Source organism: Equus quagga, chromosome 15, assembly GCF_021613505.1.
Source record: "Equus quagga isolate Etosha38 chromosome 15, UCLA_HA_Equagga_1.0, whole genome shotgun sequence".
Classification (NCBI taxonomy): Eukaryota; Metazoa; Chordata; class Mammalia; order Perissodactyla; family Equidae; genus Equus; species Equus quagga.
This window is the reverse complement of record NC_060281.1, coordinates 40,335,340-40,349,616: the sequence shown is the minus strand read 5'-3', so window position 1 is coordinate 40,349,616 and position 14,277 is coordinate 40,335,340. Positions and strand designations below refer to the sequence as shown.

At 39.2% G+C, this 14,277-nt stretch overlaps 1 protein-coding gene across 9 annotated transcripts in view; it reads left to right on the top strand.

The window, feature by feature from the left end:
- The window catches only part of CARMIL1 (capping protein regulator and myosin 1 linker 1), a 310,460-nt gene that overhangs the window by 124,703 nt on the left and 171,480 nt on the right, over window positions 1–14,277 (top strand). For all 9 annotated transcript variants that reach the window (XR_006885324.1, XR_006885326.1, XR_006885325.1 and 6 more), the window contains 2 exons: window positions 76–135; window positions 8,108–8,229. Coding sequence is in view for 6 of the 9 variants with exons in the window: in XM_046639893.1 (XP_046495849.1) it covers window positions 76–135; window positions 8,108–8,229 (182 nt within the window). In the remaining 3 variants the exon portion in view is untranslated. The remainder of the gene's footprint in view (window positions 1–75; window positions 136–8,107; window positions 8,230–14,277) is intronic.

The following is a 14,277-nucleotide window of genomic DNA, read 5'->3' as shown; positions in this document are numbered from 1 at the left end:
GCATGTTTACTCTGAATTAGATGTGTTAAAACTCTTATTACAGGTCTTTATTTCCCCCTCCTTCCTCACTTGCAGCTCGACTTAACCTTCAGCTACCTGGAGATTCACGGCGTCATCTGCAGCAAGCCAGCTCAGGTGAGTGTGAGCAACAGAAACCTGTTTGTCGTAACTACAAGATCGTAACCTTTCTTGAGTTTCTGAAACCGCGAAACGTCTTCTATTTGTCTTGACCATTTAAAGTTTATTGAGACAATGTATAAAAACAAGATTAGGGAAAATGAAAGTTTCCAAGAGAGAGACTGAACAGATGCTGTGCGGGCAGGGCTTGGGAATTTGTTCTGATAAGGAAAACCCATTCTCCATAACTCACTTTGAAAAGAACAATTAGCCGTATGTTAGCTGGCAATGTAAATGTGAGAGTACTGTTCCTTAGAGATTTTGTACAACAAGTTTTAGCGCTAAAATTTCATAGTTATTATACAGGACTATATAAGGTCTTTTGGGGAATATAGTGATAAGTGAATTTTTTTGGTGTTAATAAAATATAAACTTTAAAAAACAGCTTTATTGGGCTGTCAGTAACATGCCGTAAACTAAAATGTAGAGTTTGATAAGTTTTGACATATGTATACCCGTGAAACCATTACCGCAATCAAGATACTGAATATATCATCCCCCCAGAGTTTCCTCGTACACCTTAGTGAACACTGCCTCCTGCCCCTCCTCCTCATCTGTAGTCGTCTCCAGGCATCTGCTCTCTGTCACTGTAGATTAGTTTGCATTTTCTAAAATTTTATGTGAATGGAATTGTAGAGTGCATGTACTCTTTATTGTCTGCTTTCAGTCAGTGTAATTATTTTGAGATTGATTAATTTTGTTGCATGTCTCAATAGTTTATTCCTTGTTATTGCTAAGTAGTGTTCCGTTGTTTGGTTATATCACAATTTGTTTATCCATTTCCCTGGTGATTTCCAGTTTTTGGCTGTGACAAGCAAAGCTGCGATGAACATTTATGGACAAATCTTTAATTGGATGTAGGCTTTCATTTTCTATAGGTAAATATCTAGGAGTGGAATGGCTTAATTGTATGGTAGGAATATCTTGAACTTTTTAAGAAGCTGCTAAATTTTTCCCAAAGTGGTTGTGCCATTTTATACCGCCACCAGCAGTGTATGGGAGTTTCACTTCCTCCACATCCTCTCCAATACTGATACGGTCAGTGTTTTTAATTTTAGCCGTTCTAATAAATACATAGCTCTCTCATTGTAGTTTTAATTTGCATTTCTCTAATGACCAAAGATACTGAGCATCTTTTTATCTGCTTATTTGCCATCATATATCTTCTTTGTTCAAATATTGGTTCACATCTTTTGCTGTTTTTTAAATTGAGTTGTTCGCTTTATTACTAAGAGTTCTTTATATATTCTGAATATAGATCTTTTATCAGACATGTGATTTATACATATTTTCTCTGAGGCTTGTCTTTTCATTTTCTTTACAGTGCTTTTCAAAGAGCAGGAGTTTTAAATTTTGATGAAGTGTAATTTATCAATATTTTCTTTTTTGCATTGTGCTGGTGTCATGCTTAAGCCAAGGTCATAGAATATTCTATGTGTTCTAGAAGTTTTATAGCTTTAGGTTATACATTTTATGTCTATGATCCATTTTGAGATAATTTTTTTTTTTTTTTGCTGAGAAAGATTTGCCCTGAACTAACATCTGTGGCAGTCTTCCTCCATTCTTTTGTATGTGGGACACCACCAAAGCATGTCTGGTGAGTGGAGTAGGTTTGTGCCTGGGATCTGAAACCATGAACCCCGGCTGCCAAAGGGGAGCACGTGGAACTTTAACCACTCGGCCCTGGGGCTGGACCCTTTTTTGAGGTAATTTTTGTATATAAAGCAATGTATGCATCCATGTTATTTTTTTTGTTTTTGTGTGTGTATGGTATATCCACTTGTTTCGGTACCATTTGTTTGAAAGACTATTATTTCCCCACTGAACTGGCTTTCCCTTTTGTTGAAGATCAATTATTCATGTAAATATTGGTCTGTTTTTGGACTCTGAATCCCATCCCTTTGGTCTGCACTACCACACTGTCTTGGTTACTGTAGCTTTATAGTAAGTCTTGAAGTCAACAAGTGTTAGTTCCTCCACCTTTATTCTTTTTCAAGGTTGTTTTAGTGATTCTAAGTCCTTTGCAATTCCATATGAATTTTAGACTCAGCTCAATTTCTATAACAAAGAGAAACTGTTGAGATTTTTATTGGGATTATATTGAAGCTATAAATCAATTTGGGGGGAATTGGCATCTTAACAATATGGAGTCCCTCACCCAAGAATACCGTATATTTCTCCATGTATATAGGTCTTCTTTAATTTCTCTTAGTGGTATTTTGTTGTAGCTTTCAATGTACATCTTTTGTCAGATTTATTCCTAAATATTTCATATTTTTTGATGGTATTCTAAATGGTATTGTTTTAAATTTCCATTTTCACTTGTTTCTTGTGGGTATATAGAAATATAATGGATTTTTGCATATTGATCTTGTATCCTCCCACCTTGCTGTATTCACCTATTAATTCTTGTAGCTTCTTTTTATAGATTCCATTATTTTCTGCATAGATGATTGTGTCGCTTGTGAATAAAGACAATTTTTACTTCTTCCTTTTTCAATATTGATATCTTTATTTCCTTTTTCTTGCCTTATTGCTGTTGAAAGACAATCCTCATGGGTCTCTCACGCCCCTACACATGTTGCTGGGTATACCAAGAATTCAGTGCTGTGACTACTCCTTATCCCGGCTGCCTCTCAGGGTTATGTTTGTAGTGAGCAGCCTGTGGGATGATGGACTGTTTCCCTTCTGAACAAAGAGTAGGCTTGCTTACTGTTTAGTATGAGAACAGTAGACTACTCAAGCTCAGTGGTTCCTTTCCTGTAAGCAACCCACTGTGTGTGAAGGCATCTATCTGAGCCCTCTGTGTTACCCTGTGGGACTTTGTGCGTAAGGGGGAAATCATTGCAAACAGATGGTCATACTCTTTGCTGTGCCGTGAATAATAAAGTCCTGTGCCTCTGACCCAGGATTCTCCTGTCTTCTACTAGTGTTCATGAAACAGCAACAGGCTAACTTATTGGCTTGTAAGTAGGGTGGAATCAAATCTCAGCCCCTGATCCCTTGTGCTCACTAATACCTCCAGTACAGTGCTGAATAGAAGTGGTAAGAGTGGACGTTCTTGTTTTATTCCCAATCTTAGAGGGAAAGCATCATTCTTTTTCCATTAAGTGTGATGTTAGCTGGAGGTTTTTCATAGATGCCCTTTATCTGATTGAGGAAGTTCTCTTCTCTTCCTAGTTTGGTGACAGTTTTTGTCAGAAGTTAATGTTGTATTTTGTTAAATGATTTTTCTCTGTCTATTGAGATTATTCTGTGGTTTTCTTTTTAGGTTTTTTTAATATGGTGAATTATATTGTTTGATTTTCAAATATTAAATCAACCTTTCATTCCTGGGATTAACCCTACTTGGTCATCGTGTATTATCCATTTTATATATTGTTGAATTCTATTTGTTAAAATTTTGCGAAGAATCTTTGCATCTGTGTTAATGAGAGTTATTAGCTGTAGTTTTCTCTTTTTTTAATGTTTTTGCCTGCTTTCTATCCTGGGCTCATAGAATGAGTTGGGAAGTAATCACTCCTCTTGAATCTTTTAGAAAAATTTATGTAGAGTTGGTATCAATTCTTCTTTAAATGTTTGGTTGAATTTACCAGTGAAGTCATCTGGGCCTAGAGTTTTCTCTTTGGGAATGTTTTTAACTACAAATTCTAAGTCTTTAATAGAGAGAGACACATTCATATGCTTCTTGAGTGAGCTTTGGTAGTTTCTTTTAAGAAATTTATCTGTTTTATCTCTGTTGTCAAATTTATTGATATAACATTATTCATAGTATCTACTTGTTCTCCTTTAAATGTCTGTAGAATATCATTCTTGATACTGATAATTTGATTTTCCTCTCCTTTCTGTGCCCCCCCCCCCCCCCCCAATGTTAGTCTGGTTAGAGCTTTAGAGGTTTATCAGTTCTCTTGATCTTCCCAAATAACTTGGCTTCATTGATTTTCTCTATTGATTTCATTGATTTTGTTTTCTGTTTCATTGGTTATTACTCTGATCTTCTTTATTTCCTTCCTTCTACTTTATGTTTTAGTTTTTAAAACTATAAAGAAATGTATGCGTGCATGCACGCGTGTGTAGGGGGTTTGTTGATAACGTTCCTAAAAGAAATTGTCAAAATTGTCACTTTACATTGATAGAGATTACATATAAATCTTTGGAACTTTTCCATAGTTCATCTTAGAGCAACATTATCCTATGTGTTTATCATTCTTCAGAAACTGGAGTTTGGAAGAAAAATTATAGTACCATATGTTTGCCCATTTGGGCAAACATATGCAGGAGTGAATAATCACTCATGAATGATGACATAACTGGGGCCTTCTTGATGATCTTAATTCAGGAATGTTCATGTCTATGATTTGGAGCTTGGGATGGGAGTAGAAGGGCACTATTGAAATGTTAATGCCAAGGTTATATTCAAAATATGATTTGACTGTGGTATTTAATTATGAGAAAGAGTGTTGATACAGCAAGACTAATTTTCCCACGTGGCTGCCGGAACTGGCCTTGTCACACTCTGTAGTCACGTCCCCTTCAGTGTGTCCGGCACTCACAAGCACTAGGTCTAAGGCAGTCCACCTCAGTCCCATGGTGCTGTTCTGTCATCGTTAAGTGCCACAAGAATAGCTCTACAACGTTACTTCAGTTTAACTTTCTCCCATAATATGGACCTTGGAGGTGAAATTAGAGTGAAACAATGGTACTGCTTCCACCAAGGGGCTAGCGATTCAGACACTGGCAGTACTAGTCACGTAGTAGTATCAAAATTTGATGTTTCAGAATTGCTTGTGGTGCTTTTAAAAAATACTGGTAGCTTCAGCAGTACCCCTCTCCCTGTCACATCCCCGCTTGCACACACACACATGATGATTAGGATTCAATATGTCTGGGGTGGGCATTTGATTCTCTTGTGTTCCAAAGGTTGAGAATTAGTAACCTATGTAACCTCAGGACCCTTGATGTCTCTCATTTGATTTTCTCTTCTCTAAAATCATAAAGACAATAGTGACTGCCTGTGGCACTCACAATCTAGCTTTGATTAGGACATTCTTTTCTAATGTTCTCTTGGATTGTTTAACTTTTTTGTCATTGCTATTTTTATCATCATTTAATTAGAGCTTAGAAATTCAGATAAAAAGTCTGGGACAAAGACATTTCATTGGGGATGAGTGAGAGTAAGTGACTGTGTTATTGAGTTAGTGAAATGTGGCTTTCACTATCGCTATTTTCCTCCTCCTTGAGGAAATGTGGGAGACCTCTATCTGATTTTACAAATCTCATTTCCATAACATTTCTGGTGGTCAAGTTCTGTTGCCTTTATGGTTAGTAAATTGAGGCCAACAGTTATATAGCTTTATAGTTATAGAATTTTTGGAACATTTCTTCGACAACTGAAACACCTGCTATGACTTTTTTTAATTGTAGGGTTAGTTATTCGCTATGTCATAGAATGATTTTGGTAAACCACCCATGACTGTTTCTGTTAGAGGAAAGAGAAACACTTCACAAATCTGTTGGCTGGGGTTAGTAAAAAATGCTTCTCTTAAAGTTCAGTCAGATTGTTCTACCTTAAAAAAGGAAGTGAGGTGGGGTCAGAAACTTGAATTTTAAATAAGATGCTATGGTTCATATCTCGGATGATTATTTTAAATGTATATGGGAGGTCAAGGATTATGTCCTGTGAGGTGTCTAAGCAAAAAGTATTTCAAACATTCTGTTTTTCCCCAGCTGAAATAGGAGGGAAAGGTGTTTGAGAGGGGTTCTTTTTCCCGATGAAATGGTTTATTGTGTTACTCTCATCTCTGACACTTTGTTGCAATCTTTACATTATGCAAAGGTGGTGCCATATCACGCAGGACTATGTGAGTGCTTTCATGTAAGGCTGAATTTGAAGACTTCATTTCTTCCCCCACCTGTCACCTCTTTTTCTTCCCTGTCACTCTATTCAATGCTGTGCAATTAAGGATGATTAGGTGTTAAGATTAAGTGGAATTAGAATGAGCAAATTACTAATTACTCGTGCCCAAACTGTGAACTGAATAGATACTCTAGATGTGAAGAAAGCAGAAATACCCTTTAGTGGAGAATATACTTACCCGTGGTGGGAAGGTTGGGGGTGGGGTGTGGAACACAGACACAATGGCTGCATCCCAAAAAATATCTGGCTTTTTATAAAACATGCATATGCACAGACATGTGCCTGTGAAATATCTGAGCTGAACTGCACAAAGAGCTTTAGTCTTACTTAAGACACCTCATTGGGGCCGGCCCCATAGCTGAGTGGTTAAGTTTGTGCATTCCGCTTTGGTGGCCCAGGGTTTTGCTGGTTTGGATCTTGGGCAGAGACATGGCACCACTCATCAAGCCATGTGGAGGTGGCGTCCCACATAGCACAACCAGAAGGACCTACAGCTAGAATATACAACTATGTACTGGGGGGTGGGGCGCTTTGGGGAGAAGAAGAAAAGAAAAAGATTGGCAACAGTTGTTAGCTCAGGTGCCAATCTAAAAAAAAAAGAGAAAAAAGTCATTGAGATATCCTGGAATAGATCAGTAGACACCTCCAGGTACAATAATGCTTGCTGCCTTTTTGGGGGCAAATATCTCTCGGACCAGCTTCTGGAAGACCAATGCAGTCTTTGCCTAGAGAAGTTCAGATGCTCTCTCATGAATTTCTTGAGGAACATGCTGAAGAAAATTAGGATTTAAAGTCTATTTTTATATATGGATCCAACTACCTGGCACAGAGGTGGTACATATTAAATACCTGTTAACAGATTTCTCAGGGGCGCTTATGGAAAAGTAACCTTTTAAGGACTCAAATTACTTAAGTCTTTTTCTTTGATCTCATCATTTTGACAAATAAATTGCATAACTTTTCCTTTTAACATAAACACTTTGAAAGACAGATGATTATTATTATTTTTAATTTAGCTAATTTCAGGACAACTTAAAACAAGTCTAAAACTGTTTCCTGAATCCAGTCAGTTAATTGCACATTAACTGCGGTGTTCCCCCATCATATTTTGTACAAATTAAGTAGCAACAGGAAGTAAAAGTATAAGGATGTTTTGATGCAGTGATAATCCAAAGGGATTGCATTTTACATCCTGGATTTCCAAGATAATGGTATTTTTTCCTGAAAATGATTGAAGTTGATTCTTTTTGTTTGCAATGTGTCCATAATCCACCTATTGTCCCTTTTGTGACCTGCTCTTTTTTTCCAGGTTGATTTGTATTTATTTATAGGACTAGCTATAGGACCTCAGGCCAACATTTTTGGCGTAAGTTGTGGACGTCTCCGGGAGTTAATTATAGGAATGAGTCTTTGCCTAGCCCTGAACATTGATTCCTTTATTGCCTTCATATAATCCTTTCCAAATACCCTCTTCTTAGAAAAGTTGAAACTGTTATAACCATTTGATTTTTCTTTTGTTATCAGGTAAAAGGTTTTAGCATTTCATTTGAACATCTCATAAGGTGTTTTCTTTTAAAACTTTTTTTTTTTTTTTTAAGAAAAGTGACTATCAGATTGTCCATAGATCCTCATTGAAGGAGATTTCTTGCTTACACTAGGTAATGGCATATGACAGGCTTTGTAAGACCACATCTCAAGATAAAATCTTGGTAAAAGGGTAGGTCATGTACGAATGTAGAAATTCAGTCTCCAGCACATGGGGGATCTGTTTGAATCTGCAATTTGGCCCTTAGAAACACTTGGCTTCACTTTCTGGATATTTCTGGCACCCTTTCCACTCACTTCCCAAACAGTTGTTTGAGTCTTAAAACTAAGCATTAGTTTAAGGAAGTGCTTCTCAAAAAGCTGGTATTGTATCAGTGTGGGTATATAGTTTACGTTATTTAGAGTTAAAAATTCAAGGAATTGGACTCATTATTAAGTATTAAGCAGTGTCCAACCCGCTTCTTGCAGATGATTGTAGAAACTGAGAAGTGCAGCATCTCCATGAAGATGGCGTCGCCCGAGGACGTGAGTGAAGTTCTGGCTCACATCGGCACCTGCCTGCGGAAGATCTTTCCTGGCCTCTCTCCCGTGTGAGTTTTCCTGGGGAAGGGTGAGGAGAGCAGAGCGCTCCTTCTTCCTCAAAACGGCCAGTGAGAACGGGCCTTCCTCTTGCTCTTTCACTTCTTCTCTCATACTTCCTTCTCTTAAACATTAAATACCAAAACCCTAACTCAAACCTTTGTGTTGTGTCTCTGAGCCTTTCTATAGGGCTGCGCCTTATGCTTTACTTTAAAGAGCTTGAGTGATGAAGTGATTTGGCAATCCTTTCACCTCCACTCATGAGACGGAAACAGAATCCTGTTTAATGTAACTTGAGATTTACCCTACTGTGAATTTCACTCACAACTATTAGCAGAATGCCGGGGGCCGAATGCTTTGTATAAAGGTATTGAGCATAGTATTAATAAAAAGTGAGAGTGCTCTATTTTTCTTTTTTCTCCTTGTTTTTTTGGTAAGAGGAAACTTGAAAAAAAAAAGCTAAAAAATTAGCCTCTTTCACTTTCCTCTTAGTTTTCTGAAAAATACATCAGGGGTTTTAGTAAATTTTGTCTGTACATGCCCTCATTTTCTTGTTAAACATTTTCATCAGGATTATGTGCTTGGGTAACCGAGTTTGTACTTAGAGACTGTGGGGGTTGTTGGAAAGGGGGAATTTGATTGGCTGAGGTGAAAAGGCAGAGAGACCCTTATGTCAGAAATCTCCCTAAAACAATGGTTCGTAGTCAGAATACCTTCCTGATGGAAGGAGATAATACACAGGTGGTGGGAAATCCCTCTCCCATTGCTCTCTCTGCAGGCTGAGGTGGCTGTGAAGCCTCATGTAGACATGTCTAAGGTGGTTGCTGTGCGCCTTTCTGGGTGGGGGCTGGAGGGGAATTTTGAGGACTGTTACCCTTCGTGGAATATGACCCTACAGGGATCTGCTTGTAAATAAAGAGGCAAAGTGACAGGAAAACCTGGCCTCTCGTCCTTCCAACCTTTTGGGTGACTGAAAGTGGCTCAGTGGGGATAGGAGCTTCCTTTCACTCTCTTTGGCTTTCAGAGAACTGCTTGGTTCTTTTCACGCTGGGTTGTTCTCTCTTTTCTTCACTTCATGCACCAGAATGGAGGCACTGGCCTTGTGGTTTCTGTTGTTCACCTAGGGCTTAAGCCTCCTCATGCTCTTCTGAGTATCTGGGTAGCTGGTTGCCGAGGGAGCTAAGTGTCCCCTGGCCTCATTCCAGTGAGTGGAGGGGGCGAGCTGGGGCTGCCCTCTGACTCCTGCCTGGCTAGAAGTTCCAGGTAGGAGATATCTTACAGGCAAGCTCTTGCTGTCCTCTGGTCACATACACGGTTGTGTGTGTAGAGGAGAAGTGTGGACTGGCACGGGGTGATGGGTGGTGGGATGAGGTGAGGAGTCAATCAGTAGTGGCAATGGGGAAATACCCAGAAGGAAAACATTCTTAGGAATGGTTTCCACATCATCCTTAAAGCCACTAGAGGACTGTCCGGGGTAATCATGAGTTAGCAATGACTACAACCTATTTTCCTTAAACTACATTTTAGTAATGTGACTTTGAACATAAGTTTCCTTACAATGTCCTTCTCTTCCCTCCAAATTAACACTAAGGAAATAAGAAAAGTATTAAGCACAGCCTTATTCAGCAAGGACTTATAAGACCCTCACAGCAATATTTAGAATGTCTATTTTTTTTTAAAATCCACTTTTATTTACTGTTCTAGGAATTCCTTCCTTCCTTCTTCCCTCCCTCCCCTTTCCTTCCTTCCTCCTTCCCTCCCTCGCCCCCTTTCCTTCCTTCCTTCCTTCCTCCCTCCCTTCCTTCCTTTTCTTTCCTCCCTCCCTCCCTTTCCTCCCTTCCTTTTCCTTCCTTCCTGAGGAAGATTAACCCTGTGCCATTATTGTTCTGTTTTTTGTACATGGGACATCTCCACAGTGTGGTTGGTGAGTGAGTAGGTCCATACCCTGGGATCTGCACCCACAAACTCAGGCCACCCGTGTGGGCATGCAGAATTTTAACCACTCAGTTGTGGGGCTGGGCCCAATTCTTCCATTTTTTCTTCCCAGAGAAGATTGTATAAGAAAAGTGTTTTCACTTTTATCTTCCATTTAACTTCTTGGTAAAATGTTTAGGCAACAAATATTAAACAATAAGTATTAAATAATCAGCTCTATTTCTAGACAGGCAGTTACTACATATATGTTGGTTTCTAAATCCATGACCTCCACTTTACCCTGATCTTCATTTCTATGTCCTGGCTGCTTATTGGAAGTCTCTACAAGGATGTCCCCAAGCACCTCATGGTTAGTATGTTCCAAACTGAACTTCTTACTTTTTTCCCTAAAACCTGCCTGTATTGGATATTCTATCTCAGTTAGTGGGTTCATCTTTTTCATAGTCTCCCACGTGAAAGCTGAGCTGCTTTGATATCTGGTTCCTCACTTACACATCTAATTAGTTGCCAAGCTCTTTTCATTCTGTCTTAATATCTCTTGGTCTAGCTCTTTCTCTTTCTTGTCATTTCTACTGCCTTAGTTCAGACTGGCTCACTTTCCCTGTGTAACATCTTTCTAACTCATCTCTCTGTTTCCAGTTCTTCTCCTTGCAACTGATCTTCCATATATGCTGTCACCTGAGTTATTTTTCTATAATCCAAATAGTATCTATTCCTTGCATAAGCTCTCTTTGGCTAGCTTTCCTGATAAAGTCTAAATTGGGTAGCCTGACATGGAAGGCCATTGCCACCTTGCCCACAATTCAGCCTGTTTTTGAACACAATCAGCCTTTTTTGTATTTTCAGTGCTTTTATTTTGGCTCCTAATCCTGAGAAATTCCCACTCCAAAAGACATAGCCCAGATGCATAGAGTTTCTCTTCTATAAAGAGTTTCTCTATTCATGTTTCCTTAGAACTTTGTGATCATTTCCTATACTAGCACATATCACATTGTGTTATAATTGTTTGTTTATACATTTTTACATTCAATGAGTATTTACTGAATTTCTGCTATATGCTTGGCAGAGTGCTAAGTGTTGGGGTTCAACAGTGAATGTGGTCCCTGCCCACATGAAACTTACATTGGGAATAAGTAAATAAAATAACTGGAGATTTGAATAAATGCTTGCAACTGATCTTCCATATGGGACTAATATAAAGAATAAACGTCTGTCTACAAAGACCTCCCTGTAGCCATGGTACTTTAAACAGACATGGTGGAAGAGAAGGAGTCTGAAGGAGGCCATGAACATTTTCTTCTCAGGCCTTTGCTCATGCTATTTCTTCTGCTTAGAAAAGAGTTGGTGTCATTAAGGAACAAAAGATAACCAGTATGGCTGGAGTATATGAATGAAGGAGAATGAAGGAGGGGATGAGAAATAGTATAAGATGAGGCTGGAAACATAGACACTGGTCAGTTTATGTAGAGTCGCATGATAAAGGGTTTGGAATTTAGTAGTTTTCAATAGAGAGCCACTGTAAGGTTGTATGTAGCAATGTGACGTAATTTTATATATTTTATGAAAATTACTCTTGCTGTTAGAGAATGGATCGGGAAGGGGCGAGAGTAGATGCAGAAAGCTAATTTGGACACATGTGGTAATCTAAGTGAGAGATGGCTGTAGCCAGGAGTACGGTAGTGGCATTACAGATAAAGAGGAGAGAGATGTTAGATGTAAGATTTGTTTTGGATACAGGACTTGCTGATAGATGGATGCTGATGCATTGGGTTGGTGGTGGCAGGGAAGAAAGGGAAGAACCAAGGATGGCTCCTAGGTTTCTGGTTTAATGACTTAGTGACTAATGCTACTTTTCAGTGAGATGAAGAGGGCCTGGGGTAGGTGTGGGGGCAAGTTTTTTGGGGAGAAAAAAAATGCCAGCCATTCTTTTTTTTTTTTTGGAGAGATTTTTTTTTTTAAATTTTTTCCTTTTTCTCCCCAAAGCCCCCCGGTACATAGTTGTATATTCTTCGTTGTGGGTCCTTCTAGTTGTGGCATGTGGGACGCTGCCTCAGCGTGGTTTGATGAGCAGTACCATGTCCGTGCCCAGGATTTGAACCAACGAAACACTGGGCCGCCTGCAGCGGAGCACGCAAACTTAACCACTCGGCCACGGGGCCAGCCCCTCCAGCCATTCTTTTTAGGCATGCAAAATTTGAGATCGAGGACATCTAGGTGGGGTTATCAGATAGGCAATTAGATAGATGAGGTTAGAGCTTGGAGGAAAGGTCCAGGTCTGGACATGCAGCAAATGTTAGAGTCATTAGTGTAAAGATTGTCTTGAATGCATGACTGTTGATGAGATCACCTAGAGAGATACGTGGACTAGAAGAGAAGGTGTCTTGGGAATGAGGCCAACATTTGGTGGTCAAATAAAAGAGGAAGAGCCACAAAGGGAGTTGCGTAAGCGTTCCAGTGGAAAGCCAGAGCCGGGGAGGATTTTCTGAAAGAAGGAGTGGGTGATTGCAGAATGATACTGGGCATTGAACGAGCTGAGGACAGAGGGCTGTCCAGTGGACTGGTGCTGTGAAGGGCACAGTTCTAGCTTTCTGGTAGACTGTCTGACTGTAGTTCTGCAGGCTGCCATGATTGTCGGCTGAACTCAGACGTGAGAAAGTGGGTGTGGCCTATGTGGAAAACTTCTTAGAGAAGTTTAGCTATTAAGGAAAACTGATAAATGGGATGTAACTAACAGGGTATGAGGAATTACAGGAGATTTTTGTTTGTATTCACAATGGGAGATATTAAAGCATATGGCTGTAATGCAGGGAATGGCCTAATAGACAGAGAGAGATTCTTGCTGGAGACAGCGGTAGGTAAATCAACAATATCCTTGAGAAGGTGAGAGAGATACAGAGCCCAAGACATACCTCTTCTTTCTTCTAGCCTGGGAGTTGCTGGAGCAAAGCTTGTGTGTTTATTAATCTTAAATCCTTAGTCCTTGGCACATAGTAGATGTTCACTGAGGTCTTGAATGAGCACATAAATTTCATGCTTACTCTGTGCCTAATACATTGTTGGCTGATGTGACCTGGAATATATAGAAGGTAGAAGCCATGGATGCTTGAGCTGAGGTGACACAAAGCAGATGAGATAGTAAGTGATCAGGTGTAAGTGGGAGGTGAACAAGGGCAGGCTGTCTGTGCAGAGGAGATATGCTTGAAAAGGATGGAGAGAATTTAGAGGAGAGGGTACGAAAAGGAGAGGCAATTCAAATGAAGATATGAATGTGGACTAAGGTGCAGATTATAATTTAGAAAGACTTGGCAGAGAATTTAAATAACTTAAATGTATTTGAATTTTATTTCGCTTTCCTCCCCAACACACAGTTAGCTTGTCAAAATAAACTCTTAATATTTTGTGACTTACATGTTGTGCCTTTACTCTGGAAGTTCCTTAGATTGTGCTACATGATTTCGGCAGGAGAAATGTATAGTTATGTTGGTGTTGGTTATTGCGGCTAGAGAGGGTGAAGAAGTGGGTAACTGTATCTTTTCTTCTACATTCCTAGTATGCCTTAAGTCAAAGCTGTCAGTAAGGGAAATACTTCCTTTACATAAATAATATAGAACATGCAAAGTAAAATATGTCCCCAGTAGTGTCATACATTCCACTCATAGTAAGTTGGAGAATATGAAACTATATTTAGAATCTTCAAGCCTTGTTTGAGTCATTTGTCCCATCAAATATATTACCTGAGCCCATCTTAGTGACCTTGGGTCCCCAGCCCTCCTCTCCTTCCTTGCTCAGGGCATTTCTGGTAGAGACTGGTCGACAGGAAAATGTCTGACGAGCAGATAGCAAGAACCAGAAGAATCAGGACGAACACAGATGGGGCAGCCCTCAGTTCAGATAATCAGTTCTCGAATAATCTGTGTTTGGCTGGATATAAATGAAACAACACCTGCAAAGACCTGAATTTCTGGTTTACCCAAATATAGTTTTGAAGATAACATCTATGACCAAAATCAACTATAAAAGTAGTATATAAATATCTATAAAATATAATCAGTCCTCTTGACTATAGTCAAGAGACCGTAGGTAGGAAAAAAAATGAAGAATTTTCATTAAAATTAATATTCACA